Source organism: Podarcis liolepis, assembly GCF_965112155.1.
Source record: "Podarcis liolepis genome assembly, chromosome: 1".
Classification (NCBI taxonomy): Eukaryota; Metazoa; Chordata; class Lepidosauria; order Squamata; family Lacertidae; genus Podarcis; species Podarcis liolepis.
In genome coordinates, this window is record NC_139554.1 from 81,558,208 (window position 1) to 81,571,662 (window position 13,455).

At 44.6% G+C, this 13,455-nt stretch overlaps 1 protein-coding gene across 4 annotated transcripts in view; it reads left to right on the top strand.

The window, feature by feature from the left end:
* Positions 1-10,458, top strand: part of CABP2 (calcium binding protein 2) — a 17,572-nt gene extending 7,114 nt beyond the window's left edge. For 3 of the 4 annotated variants that reach the window (XM_083498404.1, XM_083498403.1, XM_083498402.1), the window contains exons 2-7: positions 1,741-1,914; positions 3,496-3,526; positions 4,586-4,720; positions 5,738-5,847; positions 7,061-7,208; positions 9,021-10,458. In XM_083498404.1, coding sequence (XP_083354530.1) covers positions 1,798-1,914; positions 3,496-3,526; positions 4,586-4,720; positions 5,738-5,847; positions 7,061-7,208; positions 9,021-9,046 — 567 coding nt within the window. In that variant the 5' untranslated portion in view covers positions 1,741-1,797 and the 3' untranslated portion in view covers positions 9,047-10,458. The remainder of the gene's footprint in view (positions 1-1,740; positions 1,915-3,495; positions 3,527-4,585; positions 4,721-5,737; positions 5,848-7,060; positions 7,209-9,020) is intronic. The other variant, XM_083498401.1, reaches the window with a different exon arrangement.
* Positions 10,459-13,455: the final 2,997 nt, after the last annotated feature.

Sequence of the window (13,455 nt, forward strand, 5' to 3'; positions counted from 1 at the left end):
TATAGTATGTGGAGACATTTCCCCTAGGAGGACTCAGTTTCAGATGATTCACAGGCCATCTCATGGGGGGGGGGGAAGCCCTGGGCATTCCCTTCTTCAATGTCCTGGCAGTGGTGGATTTAGGGCAGCACAACTGGTCCCCCCCCCACAGGGTGTGGGGGTGGGGGAGGCTAAGGGGTCCTCTTCCAACTTTCTCAAAGCCTAGTAAGTGCTGGGCTTTGGGAAGGAGGCATGAGAGCTTTGAGAGGGTCCTAGAGCCCTCCCACCTCCTTCTCAAAGCCGAGTTAGCACTTGCCCAGCTGTGGGAAGGAGTCAGGAGGACTCAAGGACCCTGCCAGATCCCTGTGCCTCCTTCCCAGCCTGGCACCTCCCTTACCTGACTTTGGGAAGGCGAAGGGGCTTTGAGGGTGTCAAATCTTGGCCCCATGCCTGTGAATTTCCTGTAGCTTTCCCTTTATGACTTGCCAACAGCTTTCCTGGGGGCAGAGCCAATGGAAGGCAAGTGGTTGTCAACATTCTTAAGCCTTCTGATAATTATTGTTCTTTGTTGCATGCAGGACCAAGTTTCAGCTTATCAGCAAGGCACAGATCCTTATGAATCTTTATGGTTTTTACATAGGAGGATGACAAAACCACAAAAAATCCCGGAACACATATTTCAAAATAGAGATGTTACCTATGATTTGATGGTTGTTTTTTGGGGAACCCTTGTAATAATAATAATAATAATAATAATAATAATAATAATAATAATAATAATAATTTATTTATTTATAATATTCTGCTTCCAATGGAATATTAAAATACAATAGTCTGTCAAACATTAAAAGCTTCCCTAAACAGGGCTGCCTTCAGATGTCTTCTAAAAGTCTGGTAGTTGTTTTTCTCTTTAACATCTGGTGGGAGGGCATTCTACAGGGCAGGTGCCACTACCGAGAAGGTATTGCCTTGGATCCATAAGGATTGCCCTGGAAGATACTGTATCTGTGATTTTTATGGGGCAGTCAATGAGGATAGAGGGGTTCAATGATTTGGGGATGGTTTTGCAGGAGAGGGGGAACTCACATTGAAATCACACAGTTTTAAGAGGTTCCATTTTGCTGGATCTAATGTGTATTGATTTGAACATACATTCTTCCACCTCATAGTTGCTCTCTTTCCCTCTTCCAAATTCCTTCCCTTTCTCTGCTACGTTATTAGTTGCTTTACTTTCTGTCCATCTGCTCAGGTGCCAACCTGAACTTTGAAAAGCTCTTTGAACTGAGAGAGGAAGCAAGAGGGAGTGTCGCTCTTTCAACTTCCTCCTTCAGCTTCATGAACCTTTCAGTGAGAAAAATGGTAATTATCCTCACCATCCCATGACAAAGGGGGCAGTGGGCGATGTGGGGGTAGGGAGCTCAAAGGCTTTGTGGCCACCAGAGGAAGACCTTGAGGGCCCCAGGTTGGGGACCCCAGCATTGTGGAGATGGAGGTCTGCCTAATTATGGCAATTGCCCAATGAGCAGAGATGCTGAGGCATTGAGATAAATTTAAGGATGAGAAAAGTGGATTTCTTTTAGGGGGAAATTGTGTTATTTCTCTAGCATATGTCTTGTTTCCCCCTTTGTTGCTCCCTTTCCCATACTCTCCATTACCAGATACCCTGCTTCCCTAAAGCCTGGGCCTTAAACACCCAGGTCCTGATAGAGGGGGAAGTCGGGGTCTCTAACTGTACTTAGCTAATTGCAAGCTATGCTACAGGAGAATAAGCAGCCCTCCGCTGAGGCTCCTGGCTCCCCTGCCTCTACCAGCAACGACATGGACGAAGGGGCTGACGGCACGCAGTATCCACCATTGCAGAATTACTCGGTCTTGCATGGCTTGGTGGGGCCAGCCTGCATCTTCTTGCGCCAGAGCATCGCCATCACGCAAATCGTATGTATTGCACATCCACTGCTGCTGCACCATTTATAGTGAGCGTGAGAGTGTAGTTGCCCCTTCTCTCTTTGCATGGACTGCCCTGCTCCTCAAACCTTCAGTATGCCCCTGTGCTGGAACATAGCTTGGGCCTGTTGTTGTTGCTATTTATTAAATTTGTGTACCGCCCTATACGCGTGGATCTCAGGGCGGCTCACAACATAAAATCACAATATAAAAAACAGAAAACACATAATAAAAGCAAAAATAAAGACAACCCAATAATTAAATCTTACTCTTTCCTCCCTGCGGAATAATCTTCACTGAGGAATAAACATGGATAAGGTGGCATAAGAAATCAAACATGTTATATTTTGCTACAGGTATATAAATTGGGAGGTTGATGTGTGCCGCCGCTGTTCAATCCATGGACTTATGGAAGAGAAATTGTTCATGCCATGATCTAAAACCATGCAGATTGTGTTTTGCAGTATATAAACTAATTCCTACATGGAAATAGGCTAGTGAAAGGGTGCCTTCACTGAGTCCATGTTGCGTAGGTTAACAGCCAGGCAATGAGGCAATGCTGGTAATGATCGGCACTTTTGTTTATGGCTTTAAATGGTGCAAAGCTCTTCACATACATTATCTTATTGCAATCCTTACCCTGTAAGGTGGGATAGTATTAAATACCTATATATTAACAGATATGTGGGAAGGGGGGGCAGGCTGTGGTTGACAGCACGAGCAATTTCCTTAAGGTCTTCTAGTGAGTTCAAGACAAAGGGCTTCCTAAAACATGGTGCATCCATGATTATTTGTGCTCATTACGCTTTTGGGGCAGTCAAGTACATTCCTGCTTTCAATACTGTTTGCACCTGGGAAGGTTTGACTTCCATTCAGTGTACGTCCCATAACATCCTTCTGCAACCACACAACTTTTTTATACCACAAATATCCTGGCTTATTTCTGCCCTGCTTTTGTTGTGCTGTAGCCTTTCTTGACAGTAACAGTGTGAGAGCATTGGAGCAACATTGCAGAACAAACTAAAGCAGAACTGTATAATTAATGCACTTTTATTGTGGCAAGAACGTGTTGCAAAATACACCCATATAGAGCACTCGCCTGAGGGGGCTGTTAATAATCTCTTAGCCACTGAAACGCACCAGCCTTCGGGCTGCATTACACAAACACCAAGCCTAGGGAACTATCACTGGAAGCACAACACTTGCCCCTATTGCCTTTCTGCAGGGAGCCAGAAGGGCTTTCCTCCAGGGAATTTGTAGCCACAGTATTCTGACACAATATTTGCATGGAATCCAACAGTGATGCAGTGTGACTTGGTAGGAAGCCCCTTTAAGCGTAGTGGGACTTATTTTGAAGTAAGCACACACAGAATCAGGATGCACGGAGTAACAGTTTTTTTCTGTTCGTAGAGAGGGCAAGGAAGACTTCCTTAACCTGGGACAGCTTCTGACGAAGAGATCAGTAGATTGGATGTGGGCAGGCAAAGCAGATAGATAGATAGATGATAGATAGATAGATAGATAGATGATAGATATCTGTTTTATCAACCTCTACTCTCTTTCTTTCCCCAGGACAGAGAGCTGCGACCAGAGGAGATCGAAGGTAAAAAGAAAATTGATGCTCAACATCTTAAGGTAGGGTTAGCCAACATGGTGCCCTCCAGATGTTCATGGCCTACAACACCCATCATCCCTGATAATTGGCCATTCTGGCTGGTGCTGATGGGATGTGTAGTCCAAGAACATCCGGAGGCCACTGCGTTGGCTAACCCTGTCTTTGGGGAACCTCATGGATCCTGCCTTGCTCTTTAGTCATTAGTCTAACCAACCAGAAGTCTACTGCATCTGCTAAGCTTCACTAAGCTTCTTTGGTTTCTCTTAATGCTGCCTTGTTGCTTTGTCAACTTGCCTCTGGCTTCCTTATGCTTTGCTCCCATGTCTAGATGTATGAATCCCTTGCTTTGCTTTCCTCCTTTGCCTCTCCTGGGCCCACCACCCCATCTAGAGGGCAGCTATCAGATATCCAGTTCAGTTCCTTGACTCTAATTATGGACTCAGCCCTCATACGAAAGTTCTGATTGGACTAGCATTGAAAATCCCTCTAGTGGCATTCCTGTTGTTGTTGTTGTTGTTGTTGTTAATATGCCACTATCTGACTGGGTTGTCCCAGCCACTCTGGGCAGATTCCAACAAATTAAAACATCAAACACAGTAGAACATCAAACTTTAAAAACTTCCCTATACTGGGCTGTGTTCAGATGTCTTCTAAAAGTCAGATAGTTGTTTATTTCCTTGACATCTGATGGGAGGGCCTACCACAGGGTGGGCACAACTGCCAAGAAGGCCCTCTGCCTGGTTCCCTGTAACCTCACTCCTCGCAGTGAGGAAACCGCCAGAAGGCCCCCAATGCTAGATATCAGTATCCAGGCTGGACAATGGGGGTGGAGATGCTCCTTCAGGTATACCGGGCCAAGGCCATATGTCTCTGGAGCTGAACTCCAAAAGTGAGGAAGGGCTGTTGGTGAAACATATCAGCTCCTTCATTGTGTAGCAAATCAGATGCTAACTCCATCACTCCCTTCTCACTTACTTGGTGTTTGCAAGACACAGATGCATTACCTGCTTTCCAGGGGGATTCTTATTGCTTCCCTTCTCTTTCCAGAGCTAAAGGAGGCCTTCCGAGAGTTTGACAAGGACCATGACGGCTACATCAGCTACAAAGACCTGGGGGAATGTATGCGAACCATGGGCTACATGCCCACTGAGATGGAGCTCATTGAATTGTCTCAGCAGATCAGTATGTGCCTAGCATTACTGAGTTAAATACTACAGTATGATGTTTCAGGGGGAAGAAATGGATTTTCACAGTTGCTGGATTCAAGCAAAATGACCACACACAAAAAGGGGGAGGGGAGGATGCAAACACTTCTTGGATATCTCTCCTTAGAGTAGAGGTAGGGAACCTGCGGCCCTCCAGATGTTGTTGGAGTCCAGATCCCATTAGCTGCAGCCAGCATGGCCATTGATCCGCGATGTTAGAAGTTATAATCCAGCAATAGTTGGATGGCCATGAGTTTCCCACAGAAATGTCAGAGGGGATGAGGGGACAGTGTTTAAGCATCTGTATAGGGTGTTCAAAGCATTTCGCACATTATCATCTCAGTAATCCTTATGACCACCCTGTAAGGTAAGAGATGTTTATTACTGGAGATGCCTGGTTCGATCGATCAGTTACTTTGCATGTACATTGGTACCTCGGGTTAAGAACTTAATTCGTTCTGGAGGTCTGTTCTTAACCTGAAACTGTTCTTAACCTGAAGCACCACTTTAGCTAATGGGGCCTCCTGCTGCCGCTGCGCCGCCAGAGCACAATTTCTTTTCTCATCCTGAAGCAAAGTTCTTAACCCAAGGTGCTATTTCTGGGTTAGCAGAGTCTGTAACCTGAAGCATATGTAACCCGAGGTACCACTGTATAATAAACTCAGTTTGGCAGGAGCAGCACCTAACTACCAAGTGCAAAATGGTGGTGTGAATCAGCTGATGCAAGGACATGTCACCAGCTGTGTGGCTTTTCTGAAAGGACTCAAGAGTTTGCATTCATGGGAGCCTATTCACTCTCCTGGTTTGCTGCATAAGCAGATAAATTCCACACAAGAAGTGGCAACGGAGAGGGTAGGGATAGGAACGGCAGCACAAATGGGAAAATTCTTCCATTATGTTGGTTGTGAATTGTCCCAGAGTATAATTATATATACTATAATATCTAACATGGCACTGTCTGGCTCTGGCTGAAACTGTTTTTCTGTATCTATAGCTGGAGGGAAGGTGGATTTTGATGACTTTGTGGAACTGATGGGCCCCAAGATGCTGGCAGAAACTGCAGACATGATTGGGGTGAAAGAACTGCGGGATGCCTTCCGAGAGGTGAGAGTCAGGTGACTCAACTTGCGGGACCAGAAGAGGGTAGCATCAGACGGTGGGTGGGTAGGTGGTATATTGAGGAATCTTATTTCTCATTCTGCTGTCCTGTCTTCTCATATAGTGGTTCTCCCAGGCATCACAAAACACAAACGTAGGGTTACTATATTCCCAAAAGTGAAAATCCAGACAAAGTTGGCTTTCTTTTGGTCAAAGTTTTTGAGCTTTAGGGGGGTGCTTTTTTTTTACAGCATTTTTCCTTAAAAATTGCCATAGTTGCCGTATGTCTGGGTTTCCCCGGACATGTTGCCAGTTGGGCAAAAGTCCGCCCAGAATGATGCCATTTTGACAGTCTGATTCCGGGAAAACCTGGATGTATTGCAGCCCTACACAAACAGTTCTCAGCTGATTCATTTGATTTCATCAGTGCCACTTAAAGCACTTCACTCTTGCTGTTGGTGTACATGTGTGGATGTCAGTGGCAATCATGAAGGAAAGTGGATTGACACTGTCACTTCAGCCTTCCTGAAGTTTTCCTGCCACCTGCAAACATTGCACCCATCCACCCATCATTCTGTGATTTGGACTCCTCCAGAAGATGGGGTTGTTCAGCATTCACCCTGATTTGCTTGCGCAAAGTTTAAGCCATGGTTAGACTAGTCTTTATGGAGCATTTGTTTAGATTTCATGGAATCTGAGTAGACAGGGGCCCCGAGGGTCATCTAGTACAACCTCCTGCCATACAGGAATCTCAACCAGATCATACATGACAGATGGCCATCCAAACTTTGCTTAAAAACCTCCAAGGAAGGAGAGTCCACCACCTCTCATGGGAGTCTGTTCCACTGTCCAACAGCTATTACCGTCAGAAAGTTCTTCCTGATGTTTAGTCGGAATCTCCTTTCTTGTTGTTTGTTAACAGGGTAATTATATAAGAATCAGCCTTCGTCCTGATTTTCTTACAGGGTGTTTACATGTCTTCCCAGTAAGCATTCATTCATCCCACACTTTTTAATGTGTTTTTCTACTACTTTCCAAACTGCAAAAAGTCTTCTCCTTTTTATAAAAAAGTGGTTTTGTCGTTCCAAGAGAACAATACGCTTCCATCTACTTCAGCTGCGCTCAGGGAGGTGAGCACAAGAGACTGGAGAATTGTGTGGATATGGTAGATGGTTAAACAAGGTGCTGGAATCAGGGTTGTTTATTTGTTTCCTTCCAGTTTGACACAAATGGCGATGGACAGATCAGCATAGCTGAGCTAAGGGAAGCCATGCGCAAACTCTTGGGACAGCAGCTGAACTACCGTGAGGTGGATGAGATACTCAAAGATGTTGATCTGAATGGGGATGGCCTTGTGGACTTTGAAGGTATCAGGAAAGCCCTTCCTTTGAGGGATGATGATGATGATGATGATTTGCTTTTTCTAACTGGGAAAGAAGTGAGGATTTAGGCTGGGAGGGGGATCTCATCCTGCTTTTGAAAACGAATGCAGGATGTAGAGTAGAGGTGGGTAACAATTTTGGCTCTTTGGGCCAAATCCTTCTCTGACTGCCCCCCATGGGCCAACTTTGAATGATGGATGGGACAACTCGCCTGTTGAATCACAGGATGCCATTATGACATCAAATGATTTGACAGGTGGGTTTTCCTCCCGACCTGCTAAAATCCAGTGAGCAGTATCCCCAAATGCCCAACAGGTTGCTGAATGTTGGAAACACTATTCTTGCCACTTTGAGAAGCCACAGGCATAGGGCTTTGTGAGTCCTGCCAAACCAATTTGAAGTCTGGCTTTTACAGGTATTGATGGTGTGAGCAAGTTGCCTGCAGGGAACTCGTATACAGCTACCTCAGCAGGCTATGACTTTGCCACCCATCAGCTGGTGCTTGAAGCTTGCTTTCCCTCGCCCATGTACTATTGCAGCCTTCTTGAAGTCTTACAGTGCACTGGCAGCCACATCTCTACCTGCCCCACACCTGATGTCACTGTGGGGCAGGTGGGCATGATTTGGGCAAAAACAGCCTTATGGGCCACATTTGAACCCCTGGGTTGGGCCCAATTTTGGCCCCTGTTCCAGAAATTCCACACCTGCTATAGATCCTTGATGCAGGAAAGAAAAAGAAGAAAGTCAAGACTGGATTTAGGAGGAGTCACTTCTAATTTTGAGGGGATAGTTGGGAATCGGATCATAAAGAGAACATTTGGAAGCCAGGGTTCCTAGGTTTTATTTTAAACCAGAGGCTTGTTAATATGCTAATATATTCCACGCTCTGTATGCAGCTCCTTTCAGTTGAAGTTGCACAACTGAATGACAGAATCAGGTTTTGCCTGTACAGTGATGGTGTCTTCAGTGACAGCACTCTTCCTTTCCCCATGCCCTTATGGGAGAAAGTTAATATGTTTATTATTCAGGGACATCACTACAGCAGAGTCCAAATCAATTTGCACTCTGTGAAGCAAGGAAAGGGTTGAGCAGGTTTTGCCCTTCCTCAACAGTGTTGCTTCTCACCGCTGATTTACATTTTTAAATGTTTTACTGAAATATTTCTGTAAGTAACAAAAGTACATTCAGTGCCTCTCTTTTTAAATTATAGCATCCTTCATACCAATCAATTACAGTTGGTCTGAGACTTTTTTTGTTGTAGACAATGTGGGGTGGGGGGGGGGAGAGAGGAGAGGGGAGAAAGTCGAGAAAGAGAAAGTTAGGAGGGGGAAGTAGGGGAGATGAGAGTCATTAAACTTTCATTCTTTGCAAAATATTGTTCTGTTAAGCTCAATGGGAATTTAGTGAGCCTCAATCTGCATAGCCCTGTCCTGGATTGTATTTCATGGTCATACTAGAGCAGCCTCCCCCAACTACGTACACTTCAGATGTTTTGCACTACATCTCTCATCATCCCTGACCATTGGCCATTGGCCATGCTGGGGCTGATGGGAATTGTAGTTCAAAACATCTGGAAGGCTCCAGGTTGGGGAAGGATGCTCTAAAATGTGACGGAATGTTAGAAGAGTGGGATGGGATATATGGAACTGAGCTGGATGGATGGACAGACAGACAGAGATGGTGGCTCCCATACGTTCTCTAGTTATCTATAAAAGAAGTCCCTCTTCTGGGCCAGCAGCAGATGGAAAATGCTTTTCTCTCCCCTCCTGATGACATATTTGGGTCCCCTTCCTGCAGAGTTTGTACGGATGATGTCTCGCTGAGAGCAGCCAGCAGCAGCCCAAGGCTGAAGTGCCTTACGGAGAGGAGAGACTTCAAGCTGCCATATATCCTGATCTAACCATCAGGAGCAGTGGCAGCATGCGAGAACTTCCTACACATCCTGTGTACCCTGCTTGGAGCCAAACAGCCACTCCTAAAGTCCAGAGACTTGCATCAGCTTCAGCACCTTCAGTGACATCCTTGACTAGATCTCAAGACTGATACCCCATCTACTGTTTTAGAGACAGCCAAGACCGCAAGCTCTCAGGCTCTGGATGTCATTGTACCTTGCCTTTACTCTGCTCTCTGTAACACTGACCTTTCACCCCAAGCATACCTTAAGAAGGAACAATCAACCAACAAATCTCCCTTAAATATTCTGCATGCAATGGTGTGACAATATTTGAAACGCTTCACCGTCCTATTCCAACAGGGGCTGCTTTTCTTTCCTTTTTCCCTCTCTAAATGGTGTTTGTTTTTAAAAGTACATTGTTCTCTACTGCGGCATGCTCACCCCCATCTCTGACATCCTTTCTAAGTACAGTGGAATAATGGCAAGGAGTTGGCTTGTGGTCCCAAACAGAACAGGGATTGTTCTGGAAACTGGATGGGCTGGCGCTCACTGCCTGCTATTAAGCCAACCTTTGTGACTTAATGGGATCTATGGTGCATGAATGTTCATTAGGTTTACTGGAAGTGGCAGCTGTGTGATCCAGACGTGTTCAGCCCTCAAAAGATCTGGGAATCTGACATGCAAAACCTTTGCCTCCCAAAACCCAGGGACTGCTTCTGTCTCTACAAACGACAAGCTGCTTTATAGATTGCCCTTCAGCTATCTGACTATGGCATATTCAGTGACCATATTTCCATCCATATTTGGGCCTGGAATCCCCATCTACTTGTGATTTTCAAACTGTGTTCTGGAGAACCCCTGGGGTTCCTTAGAAGCTTAACAGAGGCTACTCAACGAGAATGTCAGGACGGATTTTCCAGCTTGCCCATTCCTACCAACTGTCTTCTGAACTATGCAGCCTCAGGGGAGAGTTGGGTGAGCTCCAAGCGAACACCTGAGAATCCTTTGCCAAAATAAGAAGATTCAGTAGCAGACAAAGTTGATGTGGGCAGAGTTGTCCGAAGTTAGAAAATCCCAGTGCTCTATTGCTGGAAACATATTTTCACTTTCCTATTGAAAATCAAACTGTTCATTTTCTGTCAATACAAATTCTTGTTTCAGATGAAAAGACCAGTGCATTGGAGGGACGATGATGGCCTCAAACCTACATTTCCCTCTGTTGTGAATGTGACTCATATTGTTTATTTTTTTCTCACATATGTAATACCATACATTTAGCTGTATCCAAACACTTACTCAAGCAAGCTCAATAAATCCAGATTTGTGCATTTGGTTCATGCATATTATCCCTATTTTTTGTAGCTTCCTGGTAGACACAAAGATTAATCTTAGCTATGATCATACAAAGACCTACTGATTTTGTCTATTTTATCTATGTTAGGGCTGTCACCAGAGTAAAGAAATCTTATCATTTGTTTTCTGTGTCACAGTTGGCATTGCCTTAGAGATATTCTGTCCTGTGTGAGGAAGAACAAGGAATGCCTGAAAGAAGTGCCTCCTGCTAGTGATTAGCAGAATGGATTCAGCTAAGTTGATGTGTACACAGAATGAGGACCACTCGTGCAATGGGACCTTCCCTCCTCTCCTCCCCAGTCTGCTCTGGAGTGTTGGGGGAACCCACAGAACAGGATTAGGGAGCGTGCAGGGGGAGAAGAGGGGGGAAAGACTCATTGCACAAGCAGACCTAGCTCTACACATGTATACCCCACTTAGTGCTATGTTGAATTCTACCCTATATATGTATTTTAAATGGGGGTGGGGTGGGGGTGGGGACCTGTTGTTGGACTCCTATTCCATGCAGCCCTAGGGGTCAGAGATTATGAGAGCTATAGTCCAACAACATCTGAAAGACCACAGGCTCCCTACCCTTGATGAAATACTTCTTTAAAATCCGCTGTTTGATTAATTAGGGACACTTATTTTAAATAATTTTAAAACCTTTTTATTTAGTATCTTATCGACCAATTAACTAAACAGCCTAGAAAGAAAGATAGTGTCCCAATTGTTAAATTCTACAAATGGGAAATCGGGTTCAAATGTACCTGGGAGGCACATCTCCTAATCTGGAAGATCTGCGTGAAGTCCCATATGTCTGGTGTGAAAAGTGGCTACACTGTGGTGAAGGAAATGCGTGTTGCACTTGCTTAGAGCCACTCTTAGTTCATTGACCATGTTCTAGGGCAGAGCCCTGGTAATCCCTGGCTCCTTCAGTTTTGGGTGTCATTAATGAGATGTACCCCCAAGTATGCAGGTGTAGGATTGCAGCTTAATTGATTCTGCTGAATTACTTTTATGTTACTGTTGATTAAAAAAAAATGCTTGCAGTGAAATCCAGCAGTTTAGAACCAATATTGAGAAGGAACATTTGTCTATAAAGACAGTGCTTTCAAAAAGTATTGAGACTTCTTTTCCCAAAGGCATTTCTTTACTGTTCTTGAAAATATGTCACATATTAGTATTGCTAGCATTTTCTTATCCCAAGATCCTGCTACTGCTACCATTTGTGGAGGCAGTGGCACACCTGCAGTTTGGGGGCCCTGAAGCTAGAACTGTTACTGGGGGGGGGGCTGCACAACTAGCAACGAGGTCTGGCTAACCAGTGTTATCTTCTTCAGTGGGGTTGTTTACAATGCCCTTTACAACATCTGTGCTACTGACTCTCAAACTTTGGGATTGTTGAAATATACACAACGAAAAAACAATTTGAGTCATGCAACTCAAACTGCATCTACTAGATGCAATGTGGACTAGTCAACTCTGGGGCCCTGAAGTTTAAGCTTCAATAGTTTCATAGGAGATCTGCCCCAGGGGGGTCAAAAAGAAAAGTGTTTCACCCCACACCACTTCCCCTGTCCTTGTGTCTGCAGCAACAAGCAAAGGAGAGAAAGACTTAATTCTCCACTGTGAGTAGTAGCAGCAGCAAGATCTTGGGATTGGCACAATGGTGGGGAAGGAGCATTTTTGGGTGATCTGTGTGAAGAGAGGAATTGACAACTGGGTAAGTGTCAAGGTAGGTGGGGATGGCTGGAGGTTAGAAGGCGTTGCAGGGGGATGGCTGGGAGTGGAAGGAGCTGTTGGGACCTGAAGGGTTTGGGTGAGCTGTAAAGTGGGGGTTGGCAAGATGGGGTGTAAGAGGGTTGGCAGGCGACATGAGCAGAGACAGCAGACCTTAGTAAACAAATAAGATTTCAAAAAGCTGCATGGAACATTTACTGAGCCAACAAGGTGTTGAGAATCCAAACTGTGTTTCAGGGCATGCATCCTTTCTTCAGGGGAATGCATTACATAACCAGTGAAGCTGCAGGCAAGAAACGTGCAGTTAGGTATAACCCCTTTGGTCAAAATAGTCCATCATCCTGACCTCATCCTGACACATGGTTAGTTTTTACTGAATCCTCTCCAAATGTTGCCAGCACCTCACAATTGGCTCAGGGCTAACATCCATTGTTCACAGCACTCCTCCGATAGTTTTCTCTATAAAAAACAAAAATCCTGCTCTGGTACAAGCTATCAAGCGCCACCAATTCAAAGCTGTGTAGATTTAGTAGAGGCTGCTTAACCTTTGCCTTCCTCTACGCTAGAGTGAATAGTTTTTCATTATCACTGCGGAACACAAATAAATCATCTTAATCCTTTCTAAATACAGCTCAAATACATTCCTGTAATATTGGCCTTTTTGCTTGCTTGTTGCATCACAACTGTCCCATTTTGGCATTCCTTGTTTAATCCCAACATTTCTTCTCCATTATGCTTAACCAAGTGGAAAGGTCCACTGAAAGGTTTAATTCTAACTAGTCAGGAGCAGAGCGCACAGGACCGAAGGTTTCATAATAAAATCTCTTTATGACCTCAAACAGCACCACAATTTTACAACATCGCTCTCCTTTGTTACACATAGAGAAGCACTTTAGCACATAAAATAAAATCAAGGTCTGAGGGAAATAATGGCTATTGTTGTCATAAACTGAAATGTGTGGTAGTTTTCAGCAAATGATTAGTACCCCTTTACGGGCCTCTTTAAGTTGATAGTCTGCTATGTACATTAAAAGCTTTGAAAATGCAGATATAAAGGAAATGAATTTTAGGCTATTCCTATGCTAGCACTTGGGCTCCTTTAAAACTGAAGAAAGTTCCTGAGTCTTGAATCTGCTGGTATATTGGGCAGATATGGGTGGAAGGTAAGAGATGGGAGAAAATCCCAAACTGGATTGACAATTCCAAACTAATTCCTCCGTGGGACCACTGGGACTCCAGACATCCTTCCATGTAGTCCTTTGC